General features: G+C 38.6%; 1 protein-coding gene, 1 long non-coding RNA gene and 1 pseudogene across 10 annotated transcripts; 2 read left to right on the top strand and 1 right to left on the bottom strand.

The window, feature by feature from the left end:
- Nucleotides 1-3,803: 3,803 nt before the first annotated feature.
- Nucleotides 3,804-8,828, bottom strand: LOC133744242 (2-alkenal reductase (NADP(+)-dependent)-like; annotated as a pseudogene).
- Nucleotides 5,034-8,104, top strand: LOC133742067 (uncharacterized). 8 transcript variants are annotated; one of them, XR_009862347.1, is made up of 8 exons: nucleotides 5,035-5,277; nucleotides 5,990-6,053; nucleotides 6,388-6,444; nucleotides 6,863-6,910; nucleotides 7,059-7,101; nucleotides 7,418-7,478; nucleotides 7,683-7,771; nucleotides 7,865-8,103. It is a non-coding gene; the product is annotated as an uncharacterized LOC133742067 (long non-coding RNA). The 8 variants fall into 8 exon arrangements; XR_009862345.1 differs by having other exon boundaries at nucleotides 5,034-5,277; nucleotides 6,863-7,101; nucleotides 7,865-8,104; XR_009862346.1 differs by having other exon boundaries at nucleotides 5,034-5,277; nucleotides 6,792-7,101; nucleotides 7,865-8,104.
- Nucleotides 8,829-11,345: 2,517 nt separating the features above from the next.
- LOC133707038 (protein DETOXIFICATION 27-like) lies at nucleotides 11,346-14,658 on the top strand. Of its 2 annotated transcripts, none has more exons than XM_062132583.1 (9): nucleotides 11,346-11,935; nucleotides 12,009-12,550; nucleotides 12,630-12,716; nucleotides 12,843-12,899; nucleotides 13,283-13,521; nucleotides 13,610-13,728; nucleotides 13,911-13,997; nucleotides 14,090-14,169; nucleotides 14,413-14,658. In XM_062132583.1, exons 1-8 carry the CDS (start codon nucleotides 11,681-11,683, stop codon nucleotides 14,150-14,152), a joined length of 1,449 nt encoding a protein of 482 aa, XP_061988567.1. In that variant the 5' UTR covers nucleotides 11,346-11,680; the 3' UTR covers nucleotides 14,153-14,169; nucleotides 14,413-14,658. The 2 variants fall into 2 exon arrangements, with proteins under 2 accessions (XP_061988567.1, XP_061988565.1); XM_062132581.1 differs by having other exon boundaries at nucleotides 14,269-14,658.
- The last annotated feature ends 1,171 nt before the right edge of the window (nucleotides 14,659-15,829 follow it).

The raw sequence follows: 15,829 nt of genomic DNA, 5'->3' as shown, positions 1-15,829 counted from the left end.
GGGCTACAAGTTATGGGATATTGTCAGCAAGAAAAGGGTTCTAAGTAGACATGTCATTTTTGATGAGGAGACAATGCCGTTCAATGAAGTCAAGACAAGTGAGGTGAAGAAGAAGACTGATGTTGTAGAAGAAGCAACCGAAGTTCCTCTAACCAAAGGGATCATGGAAGAAACTCCAGCTCAAGTGGAGCATGATAAAAGGGCTATCGAGGAAGAAGTCTTAGAGCAACAGTATCAGTCATTAATACAAGCTCAGGTGGAGCAATTAGCACTACGAACCTATGACTCAGTTCGTCAGTCACTTGGGCAGGAGTTTCAGAGAAGCATAGCATTGGAAAAGTATGCTCTAAGTTTCAGTCCAGGAGATCCAACCACGTATGAGAAAGCTATAGCAAATGATGTACAAGAAAGTTGGATGGGAGCTATGTTAGAACAGATGAAGAAGTCCATACAGAAGGACTTGGTTCAGGAGTCGGTTCCTAAGCCCAAAGAAAGAAATTAGGTTGGCTGTAAGTGGGTTTATAGGAAAAAGGAAGGAATGCATGATAAGGAAGCCATGAGATTCAAAGCTCGGGTATTGGCCAAGGAGTAATCGCAGAAAGTAAAGGACGATTATGACCAAATCTCGCTGGCAGATAGCTGCGTTTATCATCATGTGTTCAAGGATAGTATGGTTTTACTATTGCTATTTTATTTAGGTGACGTGTTGACTACATGTCAGGATATGTCTAGAATTTCGAAGTTAAAGGGACAACTAGGGAAGGAATTCAACATAAAGGATCTAGAAGCTGCACAACAGATCCTAGGAGTGAAGATAAGGAGGGACAGAGAAGCGGGAAAAATATGGTTGTTATATGAACCCGTGTCTACTCCACCGGTAGCACACTTCTAGTTGAGTGTGCAGAGATCATCTACGAAGGAGTTAGATGAGATGATGAATGTGTCTTATGCAAGAGTAGTGGGATGTCTTATGTACGCTAGAATCTGCACAAGACCAGGTTTAGCTCAAGCGTTGAGCATTATGTCCAAGTATATGGCGAATCCGGGTAGACGACACTGGCAAGTAGTGAAGTGGATTCTGTATTACTTGAGACACACCAAGGAGCATGGATTTGTGTTTGAAAGACAACAAGAACAAGCATGCAATGCTGGTCATGAGGGTTCAGATTTGGTAGGAGACTTAGACAAGAGAAGACCTGCTACAAGTAATGTCTTTACTTGTGGTGAAGGTTTAGTGAGTTGTAGAGCAACCAAAGAATCAGCTATGACGTTGTCTACCACTGAAGTAGATTGCATGGCACTACCAGAAGCTTCTGCAGAAGCATTATGGCTTAATGGATTATTGAGTGAGTTTGGAATTCAACAAGTTGTTGTGGTGAAGAATGGGGTCATCAATTTGACAAGGAATCAAATGTTTCAAGCAGAGACGAAACATGATGATGTTCGTGGTCATCGCAGCGAAGGTTGGGTCAACTTAAGGAAGATAACAACTGAGAAAGTTCATTCAAGGGAGAATGTCTCAGATTGTTTGACCAGGACCATTGCCATGGAGGAGTTCAAGTGTTACTTGAACCTGCTCGATCTTACAGCATGTTGAGATTGAGGTGGAGCACCTCCTCACTTGAGGTGTGTTGAGGCAAATAGACTTTTGCCAAGGTGAAGGTTCTTGAAGGTTTTAGGATTACTTCAAGAAGTACAAGATATCCCGGAGGTTGCAGCAATCAGTTTGGTATCAACTCACCAACTCACCAAGGTGGAGATTGTTGTGAATTTGGCTCGTTGATATGCCTAAAGTTGATTAGGAGTCAAGGCAAAACCAGATGGGTAAATGAAGATTAGTGCGCACAGGAATTCTTCTAGTATCCTAATGGGTTTTGGAATAGGAAGAGTTATTCCTATTGATTTAGACCTGGAAAGTAAGTTCTATTCTAGTTAGGAATAGGAAAGCTAGCTCTCTTTTCTTGTTCTAATAGTTTTAGGAATCCTAATGTGACATGTTTGTACCAGCACCTATAATCTATAAATAGGGCTGCAGGGAGGTCATATAATGTGTCCTCAGATCAGAGAAGAGATCAAAGAGAGATCTTCGAGAGTTCTCAGTTAACATACAAACACAGGGGCAGGGAGAGCCAAGGGTGATAAAGAGATCTAGCAAAGGGGTTGGGGATTAGCATAGGGATTTCAATAAGTACTTGTAATCAAGTTGTTATTCTCCATAGTGCTAGTGATTCTCAAGAGAGATCACACAGAGGACGTAGGCAAAGTTTTTGTTGAACCTCTATAAAATTCTGTGTTCGTGTGTTGTGGTTTTTTGCTGTGATATTTTGCATCATCATCCTATTACTGTTTGCAGTCATAAGTCTATAAAGAGAAACAAGGTTCTAGGTAAAAGGTGCATATTTACTACAACATGTCGGTGACTCTGTGTCTCATGGCCACTCCCTCTTCCATTCTCTCGCTCTCTCTCACCTCCCAAACACCACCACCACCCCCTCTCTTTCCCCAAAACCCGCATCCCCTAATTTGCCACCGTCACCATGTCGTCATCCCCCGTCGTCGAACACATCGTCGTCAAAGACGACATTGACCCCTCCAAGGTCAATGACCTCACCTCTCTTGGTCTCACGCTCCACCTCTCCGCCGGTCCCCTCTTCCGCACCCGATCTTCCCTCTTCGCCTTCAGCCACCGGGTCAACGCCGCAGCGATCTCCGAGTCACTGCAGATCTCCATTGATTTCGCGAGGCTCGTCCTCGATACCCTAGCGTCGATTCTTCATTTGGAGTCGTACCCACTCGTCCAGGCCAAGCCCAACGTCATTGATGAAGTTGGAGTCAATGTGCATGATCTAGTTTTGTTCCTCCACATTCAGTCCTACAAGAAATTGTTGCCTAGAAAGCACAAGGATTCCGCAGCCGTTGCTGATGTTTGGCTCTCCACCTCATCTTTCGACAGATATTTGTCGACTTTGTCAGGGTTGCAGGTGATGATTTGTGCCGGAATTTATTGCTTTTTTTCTTTGGGGTGGTGGATTGTGCAATGTTGCTGTGCTTAATTAGACTGGTGAATTTGGAAAGATAGGTTTGAGGCAAATTGAATTGTGTTTGCCGAGATTAGTACTTTTTTCTGGCTGTTGGTTTGGAATGTAGGGTAAAATTTTGTTAATTCGACACAAAACATGTCGATTTAAGGGTATGCCAGAGTTCGAATTGAGCCAGGTACTTTGCACCATCAATCGGTTTTTTCTGATTCTTTGGAAAATAGTTTGGATCGGTTTTTATTGACTTTTTGATGTTTTTCTTACCTTTTTGTCTGATTATTTTATGAAGGTCATTAAATAGGGTGGTTGGCATATGTTTTCGGATGATTCTGGTCATGGGTATGCATATTCTTGGTCCAGCGATAAGATGCTGAGGATGAGAGCTTCCGGATAATAGACGGAGATAAACAGAGGAGAGGAGAGATGTGGAAGAAGAAGAGGTAAAAAGACAAAATAGAAAGAAAAAAAAAGAGAGAAAAAAAAAAAGAGTAAGTGAGGGTATAATAGATTTTTAGCATAATAATGCACACTGATAAAGCAAAAGCAATGAACCAAGCTGCTACTGCAATATTCAAAGAGGGAAAACTAATTTACATTCAACGATTACAATATGTAAAAACGAAATCAATGAAGTGAAACTGAAATTGATTCCAAATATACATACAGTTGTGAAAGAATGTCAACAACCCATAAACTAAAAAATCTAGGCATTTCTTACGTAGAAAATGAAATTATAAGGAAAGAAGAGTGCGATTGGAGAGGACTAAAAGTTGTCGTCTGCATCCGCTCTTCAATTACTCTGTTGTGAAAGTATTGAAGAGTGAAACCTTCACTTATTTCCCATAAACCAAACTTGTGCATGCTTTAGTCCACCTCTTTTGTGATCCATTTTACTGACTTTCTGGTTAAAGCCAAACTTGTTCTTCAGCAAATCAACCTTAACACGCAAAATGACATATAATATTAAAAAGGTAACAGGAAACAAAACAAGTCAATTCAAAGAGTACAATCGCCATAATGACTTGATCAAAGTCACTGGATGCAGTTTTCTGTGAATTAAACAGTGAGTGTGCATGCTACAATTCCAAAAGGCATGAGAATTCTGCAGACTAACCGCAGGAACTACTTCAGTCAGTAATCACTAAGTAGTAATTGCTACCTTGTCTTTGCTTCCAGCACTCCCAACAACATAGCACCTGGCCAACAAGCTGACCTACCGCTCCCGATGCCGATGAAACGAAGACCGTCTCTCCTTTCTTAGGAGAGAAGATCTCATAAAAACCAGCATAGGCAGTCAAACCACGCATACCTACATTAAGCAAACACATGTCATGAGCCCTGAGCGCATTAAGCAGGAGTGTCGCAGGACATACATTGTGCATTACAGGACTGCAAATGAAAGATCAAAAGTGGTTGAATTTATTATGACGGATTACTCCAACTCATTTAAGTAGAGAACGATGCTAAAAGGCAGTTAAGTTACTGCATGACCAGTGTCATCAAGATTATTTGATGCTGAATAAATTTCTTACCGCCAGACCACACTACTAAATTTGAAAAGCAATGTGGAGTTTGGAACATCAGTTTTGGAAAGATTGTGACAATTAACAAAAGCCGCAATCATAGAAATCAAAATGTAAAATATCTTTGTTCAAACAAATACACTACTACAAATGTGGGCAAAGGCCACACTCTCTTAGCCACGAAGAAGTTAATCGTGGAGATTTTGGTCGGTTAGTACTTAGCATAGTAAAGATTCCCACTTTTCTGATTATAATCGTGCCTACGCAATTGTTTATCTTTCTTCTTACCACTGGGGCCCACTTTTACTGTTACAAATAGAGAACCAGAGCAAGTTACCGCACTTTCAACTTCAATTGGAACGGTAATTTTTCTTTTTCTTTTTCTTTCCACGTGGTAACCACTGGGAGTGCGGTAACCGAGAACCCGAGAATCAGACTTTATCTTTGCACGTGGTAACCATTCACTCTTCTTATTCTTCTTCTCATTTCTCTCTCTCTCTCTCTCTCTCTCTCTCTCTCATGTTGCAGCCATCTCCAGTCCATGGCAACAACAGCAGTACTTTTCCACTTGCTCTCTCTATCAAATTAGCAATCCGCTGCTCATTGTTAGGGCTTCAAGAGTATCGGCTATGACCTTCTATTACGGATGGTCTCTATATGTGTTTGGCTTCATCTCACTTAAATGGCGAGACTGAAATCTCAGATCTGTAAGAAAGGTGCAACAAATTGGTTTTCTTTGTTAACTTTAGGGAATTGATTCTTTTCTTATGTTTGGTTGTTTCTTGATTTTGTTTTTAGGCTCTTACATGCCCCTTTTTGTAAGGCAGATCTAAATTTTGGGGTTAACCTTTGAAGGTTAGAAACTTAGAATGTAACTTTTCATATTTTTTCAAAAAAGATGAGTTCTTTTTATGATCACTGGATTAGGCAAAGTTGGGATAATTTAGATTAGTAACTAGGATTTCAAACTAGGTTCAACATTGTTCTTTACCTTCCCTAAAAGTATGCTGGGTTCTTCCAGAAACATGAGAAAGGCTGGTGGGTTTTAATTAAACAATTTCAAGTCATGTTTTTATAAATTGTGTTGGGTTTGGGGTTCTGACCTTATAAGTCATGTGAATTTGTGTGGGTCTTGGGTATTTTCTTGTTGTTATCCAATAGATTTTTGCTGAAATGGTTAGCAATTTATATTTTTTCCTTTTAAGACTTTAACTTTCGTTGTTTCTATTATCTATAGATGTAAGACAGATAGTTGGAAAACAAAAGAGAAGCCTAATTGGTTTCTGTTGATGCAAGAGATGTTGTACTCTTATCTTTAGTCAATGTACTTTCCAAGTCTTTAGCATTGTAATAGAGTAAATGAGTAAGCCAGATAGTGATTTCTTATTTGTTGTTGTTGCCTTGTTGGGTCTGAATTTTTGTTTGCAGAAAGGACTTGTCGTAAGGACATCACAAATCAGGGGTCATTGGATCTTACACATCATTAGAGAAGGTTGGGCAATTTGATCATTTAGAACTTGTTACTCTTTACATATATGGATTCCAACATAATCTATATAAAATAAGGCTTTTGCCCGTGGAGTTTGATACTCGTATTATCTTTATGAGTTAAAAAATCTCATATACATATGTTTCTATTTTTGCTGGTTGGCTGGGCGTGTCAATCAAATGATAACCACAGTTTATTTAAATTTTTTTCTCTTAGCACATAAGAGGGCCAGAGGGTGAGTTCGAGGTCATAGATGTGTAATGTATAACTCTGTTTAGCCAAATTAGAAGCATTTTGTTGAGGTGGTATGGCCTCTGATCCATTTCTTGATTTGCAGGTTTGCGAACGAGTTTATCAGTACTTAGTTGAAGTGATCAAGTTGGAAGAGTTGCAAGTAAATTACATCATATCTTATCATGTGTGATGTTTTGTACCATACTACATTTCAATGTTATATGCTTGTTCTTGCTATGGACTTCACATGTGTATATTGCGCAATTTCACAGCTTTTGCTTGTCCTGTGTGATTTTCGACTTTGATTTTCATATGGTTTTTGGGTGTGCAATTAAGTTTCAATTGATTTGTTATATGCTTTACAGAAGTAGATGTTCTTATCAAGCATTTTTTGGTAGTGTGGGTCTACTGGTTTTGTTGCAGATCTTATGTCATATCTAGTTTTTTTTTCTTTTCTACTTTTGTAACAATATAAGTAATCTAACACCAATTTTAATATCCTTGTAGCTCAAAAATTGGGCACTTAATTTTCTAATAAGAAACATGGCTGTTCTTATCTAGCTCTATTCTTTCGGCAGTGGAAAACTAGTTCACAAGGTCCAGTGACTAGCCAGGCATAAATTGACGTAAGATTTTTTTGATAGATAAGCATTATTTTACCTCACTAATTCGATGATATTAATTGCAGCATACGTTTGATTTTTATTAACTTGTGCACTTAGTTTATGTGTTATAGATATATTTCGTCTGACAGTTTGAACTTTGTACTTTCAGTATGCTAGGCATCCAATCAGATGATGAACCACAGTTTACTTAGGTAAATATTTGTCTTTTATATATGTTAACCAGGTTAATCATTTGTTTTTTGCTCAAAAAGATGGCCAAAGGGTAAGTTGGAGTTCATAGATGTACAAGTACGACTTTGCTGAACTTAGCTGAGTCAGATGCATTTTGTTGCCGACTTGCCTTTTTATGATGACTCGTTTAGTGTTATTGTGTGCTTCAACTTAGACTAATTATACTCGAGTTACAGAAGTTGGAAACTTTATACATAAAGTCTGTACTTGTGAATTCCATTTGTTTCTACAATTACTTCATATTATGTGGCATATGATCCATTTCCTGCCTTACAGGTTTGACTAGGTGTTTAACAAAGAAGTTGCTACTGAAGTAATCTAGCTATTTGCAAGATTTGTAAGTACATGACTTAGTATATTTTCATGTGTGATATTTTGTACAATACTTTTCAAATGTTATATGCTTGTTTTGCTTTGGACGACTTCATCTGATTAGCTTTCTTATATTGCCATTATAAGAGCTTTGTATCTCTTACTGTATTACTTATTGACAGAGAATGAAGGTATATTTTCATACTAAAAATGTGTAATATTCATATAGGGAATTAACCAAGTAGTAGAAAAGTTTGAAGTTGAAGGTGGTGTTATATTCATGGCAACTCCAGTCGATATGTTGCAACTGGATTTCTGGTGAGCTCATATGTTTCATTGTAATTGCTATTTTATATTTTAGTAACAACTTTTTGTTTAGATATCATATTTAGAACTTCCATTTATATACAGAATTTTCAAAAGTTGAAGTCGTCTCCGGAGCTTAACCAGAAGTTGAAGTCGTCACCGGAGCTTAACCAGAAGTTGAAGTCATTTAGTAGAAATGCTCAAGTCATTTAGTAGAAATGTTCCAGTGTGTAAGTCTTTGGATTGCTGGTTTAATGAACTTCGTTGGAGTTATTTTGCTATGTATTGCTGTTTGGTACGCATTCCTTTGTGGCAGTTGATGGAAAGGGATGGAAATATCAAATATGTAGTTTTCTTGCTATGAAAAATGATAAACCCAAAATTGATCAACAATATTTTTTTTTAATATATTTGTTTATGAAGACACGAACAGAAAGTAAATGTGGCCTGTGCTAATAAAATAAAAGAAGCTGACCACTTGCATCAGTTGCGGGACCCATCACGTCACGTTTGAAGAGTTTGTGTGTGTTTGGGCAATAGCAACTGCTCTACAGAGCACTGACCACAAAGAATGTGGCTGCACAGTTGCTTTACTCTATAGACACGTATGACTGTGGCCTTTGACCCTCAGACCCACGAATCATGAACGTGCCTGTTGCTAAGAATTGTAGTAGTGATAAGGGTTTGACACTAGATTCACTAGTACCATTCAGCATAAATAAGAAGAAGCCAATACAATCAGTGACATACAAAGATAATGCAAACTTTTTGTTTCAAGCAGAGGCAATTTTGCAGAAGAAGAATTAAAAAGTGGTAGTAATAGCAATAGCAATTGAAATAATAGGGGCAGCAGGGAGGGAGGAGGGCATATATATAGATATATACACACACACCCCCCAACAATTCCAGTATAATAAGAGAGAGGCACATCGGTGCCACCATTGGTGGTGGGAATCTTAAACAAATACTGAATGAAAGTGATGAGACTATACCATTCCCAGCCAGTCATTCCCCAAACCAAGTCGCCTTGCTTAAACTTTGCATCCCCAGATTCCAAAACTTTAGCCATGCCAAAACCGCTGATAGGCTGCACATATTTATTACTATATGAAAAATGATTTCAAATATATTGTAAACAATTACTTAATTGATCTAAATCTCATAACAAAGCAAGGTTCTTTTTACTCATTTCATACACACAATAGGTGCACAAATCGTATATATAATAGTAGCAACAATTGCGAAGATATTTGTTTAAGTAGGATAATGGTTGACGTCCAAGCTGATTGCTTTGAGCTCGTTGTTATGGATCTCCTAACAAGGCAGCATAAGGAAGGTTTGATCTCAGTCCATGCTTTTTATGACCTGATCTCAGAATCAGTTGTCAATGGCTTCCCAAGGATAAGATATTGAAATTGGTTAACTCTAGATATCTGCTATTTGCAATCCCAAAATACTTGATGGAATTCAATTTTCTATACAACATATATTTCGATAGAATCAGAAAAAACGACGTCGTTTCAGCCAAAAAGAAAAAGGCCGGTCAACAAACCAAAAATCCATTGAAACAAGAGCAACGTGCTCAGACTTTAAAACATGAGGCAAACAACTAGTCTACCAAAATCATGTATAAACACCAGTAATTAATTTGATAGCAAAAATTTTGAGAGGAGATACAAATAGCAAATTTGGAGGTTTTGTTTTTTTGTGAATTGAGGGCTGGGATATCAGCTAAAATTCAAGAGCACACTCCTAAAAAAACATTGTGGAATGATCGTTAGACAAAATTTTAACGGTCTTGATTTCCAAAAGTATACGATCTGTTGACTCTGAAGTTCTCCTTCAACCAAACTCGCAAAGTGTGAACCGCACCTTGAAGTCTCGTCCGCTTACGTGTACGGACCAGATTCGACCTCCCCCTTTCCTCTGCTCCTCTCTTCTTCTTCTTCTTCAACCCCTCGCTCTCTCTCTCTCTCTCTCTCTGAAACTCCTGTAGTTTATAGTTTTAGAAACCCACAAAAACTCCCACAATGAATTAGGCCAGAAACCCCGAATTCGTCTGAGAAAATTCTTTTCGTGCCAATCCTAGGTGTCATGCCATGTCACCTACACACATCACCTATTTGTCAAATCAATCCTAGGTGTCATGCCATGTAATTCTTTTCGTGTATTTTTGTTTCTCCTTTCCTTCAGCCAAAACGACGTCGTTTTATACAGGTCCCTTTTCTGAAAATTTCTTTGGGCCAATCCAATATAGGTAGGTAACATGCAAAAGATAATGGCCCATTTACATATTCAAAGCCAAAAGCCCAAAGAATTCAATAATCTGATAATATATTTATTAGTTTATATTTTTATGTATTTGAATATAATTTATAAATGTAATATAGTAGAATAATATTTGCGGAAAAAGCGGTCGCCTCATCGCCTTGAGGCACTCGCCTCGCGAGGCACTAATAAGACGCATTCGCCTTCGCTTTTGCATTTGAAAACATTGGTTTCCATAACCAAATAGATTGGTTCAACAACACTAGTTATTGGCTCACATCCAAGCAAATCTTCAAGGTTTAAGGTATAACAACTTAGCCCATGAATCACTGGCGCCATATCCTCTCATAACCCAAACATCAGCAGAGTCAATCACGCTATAGCAAATATCCTGTTGCGGAAAACGCATCACATACAGGCTTCCTGATCCTCCTCCTCCTCCACAAGAAACTGGAAAATATTATTCATTTTCCGGAATTCATCCTTTGCCAAATCAAAAGCAATAATAGCTAGTCGTTGCGTGAATTCATAGACAATCCAATGAAGTATCTCGTTCAAAAGAGAGGGGATTCAATCTTTCTCCAAACGCCAGCTTTCAATGAGTATAATATATTTGGGTAAGTCTACCGTCATGGCAAGTGAATTGTGCGTGGGTTGTGGTAAGGGTAAAATCATTTCAGTCTCTGCTCTTTTAAATTATCAAAAATACCATTGCACTTGCACTTTTGATCCAATAGGTCTAATCCATTAGTTTTTCGTGAATCGAATCCGTTAACTTGCTTACGTGGCTTACAACTTAGAAGTTAGAACCCATGACGAATTTCATTCTAACACTATTTTGTTTGAGGGAATGTATCCAAAATTTTGTATCGCTCTCTTCAAGTCAGCAAATTGTAACTTGATCATTCAAACTCAATCACTGATATATGAAAATTGTAACTTGATCATTCAAACTCAATCACTGATATTTACAAACTCACGTTTCCTTTAGAATCCGAGCACTAGCCAACTCAAATCAAAACATGGGTTTGCTTCTTTTGGTTGCAATCAAGGACTGAGCTAGAAATTTACGGTGAGCTACTTTTTAATATTTAATTTTTTAAATTAAAATTAAGCTATATAAATTAATGTTTTTCTAAAATTTGAGTTGGTGAGTTGGTCTATGTGTAGCTACGTCTTTGGTTTCAAATTATTACAACCTCACTACAAATAGGAGGGGTCTGTTTTGGGCTTTTGGCAATGGAATTGAGTATGGATGTAGGGAGAAGATTCAGAAGATGACAGGGCAATTTGCCCACCGATTTGAAAATGTCTACGGGTGAAAAATTGTGCGTTATGGTATTTTGGGCTTATAGCATGTAACATACGATCAGCCGAACAATCATGATCAGCCATTCCATCTCCTCCGGCCGGAACAGTCGTGGCCGTATTAAGAGTTGGATCTAAAAGGTGAGTGATTCAGACCCAAAAATAAAAACGAAAGGGTTTGAACTGATGAAAGCAACAACGTTATACAGACCCTACTCTCGGCTCTGCGTTTAGAAACTCTTGACCACTCGATTGATATCATGGCTTTCAAGACAACTTTTTGGTCTCCACATGGCCATTTGATTAATTAACCCGAGGCAGACTCGAAAAAACAGAGTCGGAACAATGAGGGAAGATGAAGACGATCCTCTGACTCTGTTAATCCCACACCATCATCAAGAAGACGGTAATCTGATCGAACGTACTTGGTCGGAGTCAAAGAAGCTATGGCAAGTAGCTGCCCCATCCATCTTCAGCCGCCTCGCTATGTTCTCCGTCACCGTCGTCACCCAATCCTTCGCTGGCCACCTCAGTGACCTCGACCTCGCCGCCATCTCCATCGCCACCACCGTCATCATCGCCATTACTTTCGGTTTCATGGTAACTGAAAACCTTACTCTGTTTCGCTGCTTTTCAAAATCTCAGTTTCCGATCTTTGATGGGTTTTTTCTAGCTCGGCATGGCCAGCGCGCTCGAGACTCTGTGTGGTCAAGCCTACGGAGCTAAACAGTACCACATGCTGGGGACATATCTGCAGCGTTCTTGGGTAGTTCTATTTCTCTGCGCAGTGTTGCTTTTACCCCTATTTGTGTTTGCTACGCCATTGTTGAAACTCATGGGACAGTCCGAGGTCGTGGCCGAGCAGACTGGTTTAGTTGCCCTCTGGTTGATTCCATTTCACTTGAGCTTCCCATTTCAGCTGACACTGCAGAGATTCTTGCAGAGTCAGCGAAAGACTGGAGTGATTGCCTGGGTTTCTGGAGGGGTTTTGGCCCTCCATGTGTTTGTGAGTTGGGTTTTTGTGTATGAGTTGAGGATTGGGATTGTTGGGACTGCTCTTACTATTGGTTTTTCTTGGTGGCTATCGGTTTTGGGTTTGTTTGTGTACACTGTTTGTGGTGGGTGTTCGGAAACATGGACTGGTTTTTCAGCTCAAGCTTTTGTTGGGCTCTGGGATTTCTTTAAGCTTTCTTTGGCTTCTGGGTTCATGCTCTTGTATGTGCTTGCCCTCTGTTCTCTCCTTTGATTATGTTGTGATTATTTTTTATTGAAAGATGTGCATTTTGTGTTGCAGATTGGAGAATTTTTACTTTAGAGTTTTGGTGATAGTGTCTGGGTATATGCACAACACCGAGATTGCTGTTGATGCCCTTTCCATCTGGTTAGTGTTACTAACTTTATATTCTTTAGCCTGTCTCATTTCTTCACGCTTTCTTCAAATTCCGCAAATTCTTTGATGGACAACACATATATGTATTACAGCATTAGTAATGCTTTGTCTTTGCAGCATGAGTATCTATGCTTGGGAGTCCATGATTCCACTAGGATTTTTGGCAGCAGTTGGGTATGTGGTCACTGGTTGTAAGTCCCTCTCTGAACTTAGGAATTAGCTAAAAGCTAGAAATGAATAAGATGGATCAGAATTATCAGTCTTATTATTAAATTCTATACCACATAAATTCCTAGATAAGCCCAAATCATTGCATAAGTGCTTGAGGAGTGTTCCATATATTGCAATTAAATTTCCATTACTTATGGATATCACATTCTCATGTAAGACTGTAAGAGTTAATTAAAGGGACAGTCTTTTAGGATTATCAGAACAGTTCTATAGTATATGAACTGCACAATCAGATGTTTCATTTACGGATGATTGAACGAGTTTAGACATCTAATTTGTCATCCTTTGTTGCTCCTTTGTGATTAGTTAATATTTTCTTAATCCAGAGTGCGGGTAGCAAATGAACTTGGCGCAAGCAACGCAAAAGGTGCAAAATTTGCAACCACAGTTTCAGTCTTGACCTCCCTAGCAGTGGGACTTCTATTTTGTTTAATAATAATAGTCTTCCATGAGAAGCTTGCAATGATCTTTACCTCCAGCATTCCTGTTATTGCTATGGTCAATGATTTATCAGTCTTGTTGGCATTCACTATTCTCCTCAATTGCATTCAACCAGTGCTCTCAGGTAGGGAACTTAGAACAGAAAAATAGATATTCACTCTAAGAAATGTTTGATCTCATGGAAACATTTACGGTCATATTTTGTTTAACAGGGGTAGCAATCGGATCTGGTCGGCAAGCAATAGTAGCTATTGTAAATATAGGTAGCTACTACCTGGTTGGCATGCCTGTTGGGGTTGTTTTAGGATGGTTGCTAATGTTTGGTATCAAGGTATGTTCCTTTCGTTAACAACGCATCTCAATTCATATGTTCAAATGCCAGTGCTACGATTTTGTAGAAATGTACATGACTAAGCTGCAAAGTTCAATATACAAGCAATTTTTTGTGTTGTTAAATGGTACGCAATAATAGTCTATTTTCTTGATTTTACACTGTCTGGAACAAATAAGTAGGGCATGTGGGCTGGAATGATCTGTGGAACTGTGGTTCAAACCTTGATACTGATCATTATCACCATGAGATGTGATTGGGAAAAAGAGGTAATAGTGAAAATGTTTATCCTCTGAAAGATGATTGCTTTATAGTTTCTATCACTATGTATCAACTTTTATGTGGTTAATTGTCATAACAGGCAGAGAGAGCTCGAATTCACATAACAAAGGATGCAGCTTCACCATTGATCTTTGCTCAATGATGATACCATATGCTCTGGTCTGTTTGACCTTTTCTGTTCAAAATATGCGTGCTTTTTCTAATTTGAATGAAGCAAGGATAATTCCAGTATATCTTGACTGAGATACTTTAATTCAGTTCCTCCAGTACCAGTTTATGAGGGTAATGCTACAGTGGTGATATAGTATATTATTTTGTTGTGAAAGAATGAAATCAGCTGTAGCCTTGTTATCTACGGTAGTCTTCTCTAGCCGGACGCTGATATGATAAAAGGGTTTACAGGATGACACAAATCTGGTGATATGATACATGAACATGACTGGTTGCAGCCTTGGAGGTGTCTGTTACGGTGTTACTTGTTGCTATTTGCTTCTGCTTCCTTTTGGGAGCTGGGTTGCTAGAATGGTAGAAATTCTCTTTTGCTTCATTGTTTCATTGTTTGTATGATTGCTATTTAGCCGGTGGTCTGGTTGGGCCTTCTTGCCTTCCATTCTCTTCTGGCTGCTACATTGTTGCCTTGTTTCTCAACCTTTTTTTTTTTTTTTTTCAAGTATATGGTTTACTTCATGATAATTATGTCAAACATGATTATAATTGAAAGTAGATAAATAGTCCCTTCAGTCAATCTATCCGACATATCTCACAACTGTCTTCACTCATCCAAGTAAGGGCAGTACCATAAAGGCAGGGTCACTCTGTAGCTGAACATCAGTCCAACCATGGTGAAAAGCTACAAAAATACCAGCCTCGCAGGTTTCGGCTTGGGAGTGAAGAGGAGAGGTTACCAAATGTAGGTGGCAACCAAGAGTCCCTTCACATTCACCGCTATCATTCCTCACCATATGATCATCTTCGCATAGACGTCAGAAGAAATATTCTTGAATCTAAGATCTTTACTAGCATTTTATTGGAGAGAATCAATTGTTTTATCCACTAAATTGAGTTTAGTTGGCAATCTTCGAGTGATAAAAAATAATAATATAATAGACACAAAAACTGCTTTATCTTTTGGCTGCAATAGAAGTGCCATCTTCTCTAATTGCCTTTGTTTGTATGGTTCAAGAATGCATAGAATGTACTATGAGCAGCTTGTATTTGATGAAAAAAAAATTGTCATAATTTTGAATCCTATTGCATCGTTCGAGGGAAAATGGAGATCTCCTATACATGTTCTCTTCTAAGGATTCAATTGTGTTATATTGAGATTTGAGAATGACATGTCGAAGCAGAATCAAGATATTGATAACAATTAGGCAGCTCGTTTATTGCACGCATCCTATCTTTTGGTAGTATGCACCGAGTCTAACTAACATTCCTGGTCTCTGCCTAATTGTTTGATAGAGGACGAAGGAAAAAGGTCGTAGCTAAACAAGGCGAAAAAGATCAGAAGAAATTCCATTTGCAGGATGCAGAATTTGACACCTATGGAGGCTTGCAACGAACATTCAAACTTGTTTATTAGTCCTTAATATTTAGTAACTTAAACTCTTAAAGAATGGAATGAAACTAGAATCTAGCTAGATTGACTTTCTCTAGGCAGCTGTGGCTGACTGGCTGGTACCCTTCCACTAATTGTAGTTCACTATAGCCCCATGATTCCAAAGTTTCCGTGTTGCTCCTTTCTTCCATATATGGTTTGATGCATTTATGCCTTGTAGAGTTTTTCTAAATTATTTACCTTTTACCATGTAACCTAAAT

The sequence above is a fragment of the Rosa rugosa genome, chromosome 4 (assembly GCF_958449725.1).
Source record: "Rosa rugosa chromosome 4, drRosRugo1.1, whole genome shotgun sequence".
Classification (NCBI taxonomy): domain Eukaryota; kingdom Viridiplantae; phylum Streptophyta; class Magnoliopsida; order Rosales; family Rosaceae; genus Rosa; species Rosa rugosa.
Note: the sequence above shows the minus strand (reverse complement) of the source record. Positions and strands in the feature narration are given on the sequence as shown.

What these genes read in the sequence shown, in the direction of transcription:
- LOC133707038 (XM_062132583.1), top strand. Translation starts at nt 11,681, where the DNA reads ATGAGGGAAGATGAAGACGATCCTCTGACTCTGTTAATCCCACACCAT. An exon ending in GGATTTTTGGCAGCAGTTGG is followed by an intron (nt 12,900 to 13,282) that starts GTATGTGGTCAC and finishes TTCTTAATCCAG; the next exon opens with AGTGCGGGTAGCAAATGAAC. An exon ending in GATGTGATTGGGAAAAAGAG is followed by an intron (nt 13,998 to 14,089) that starts GTAATAGTGAAA and finishes TTGTCATAACAG; the next exon opens with GCAGAGAGAGCTCGAATTCA.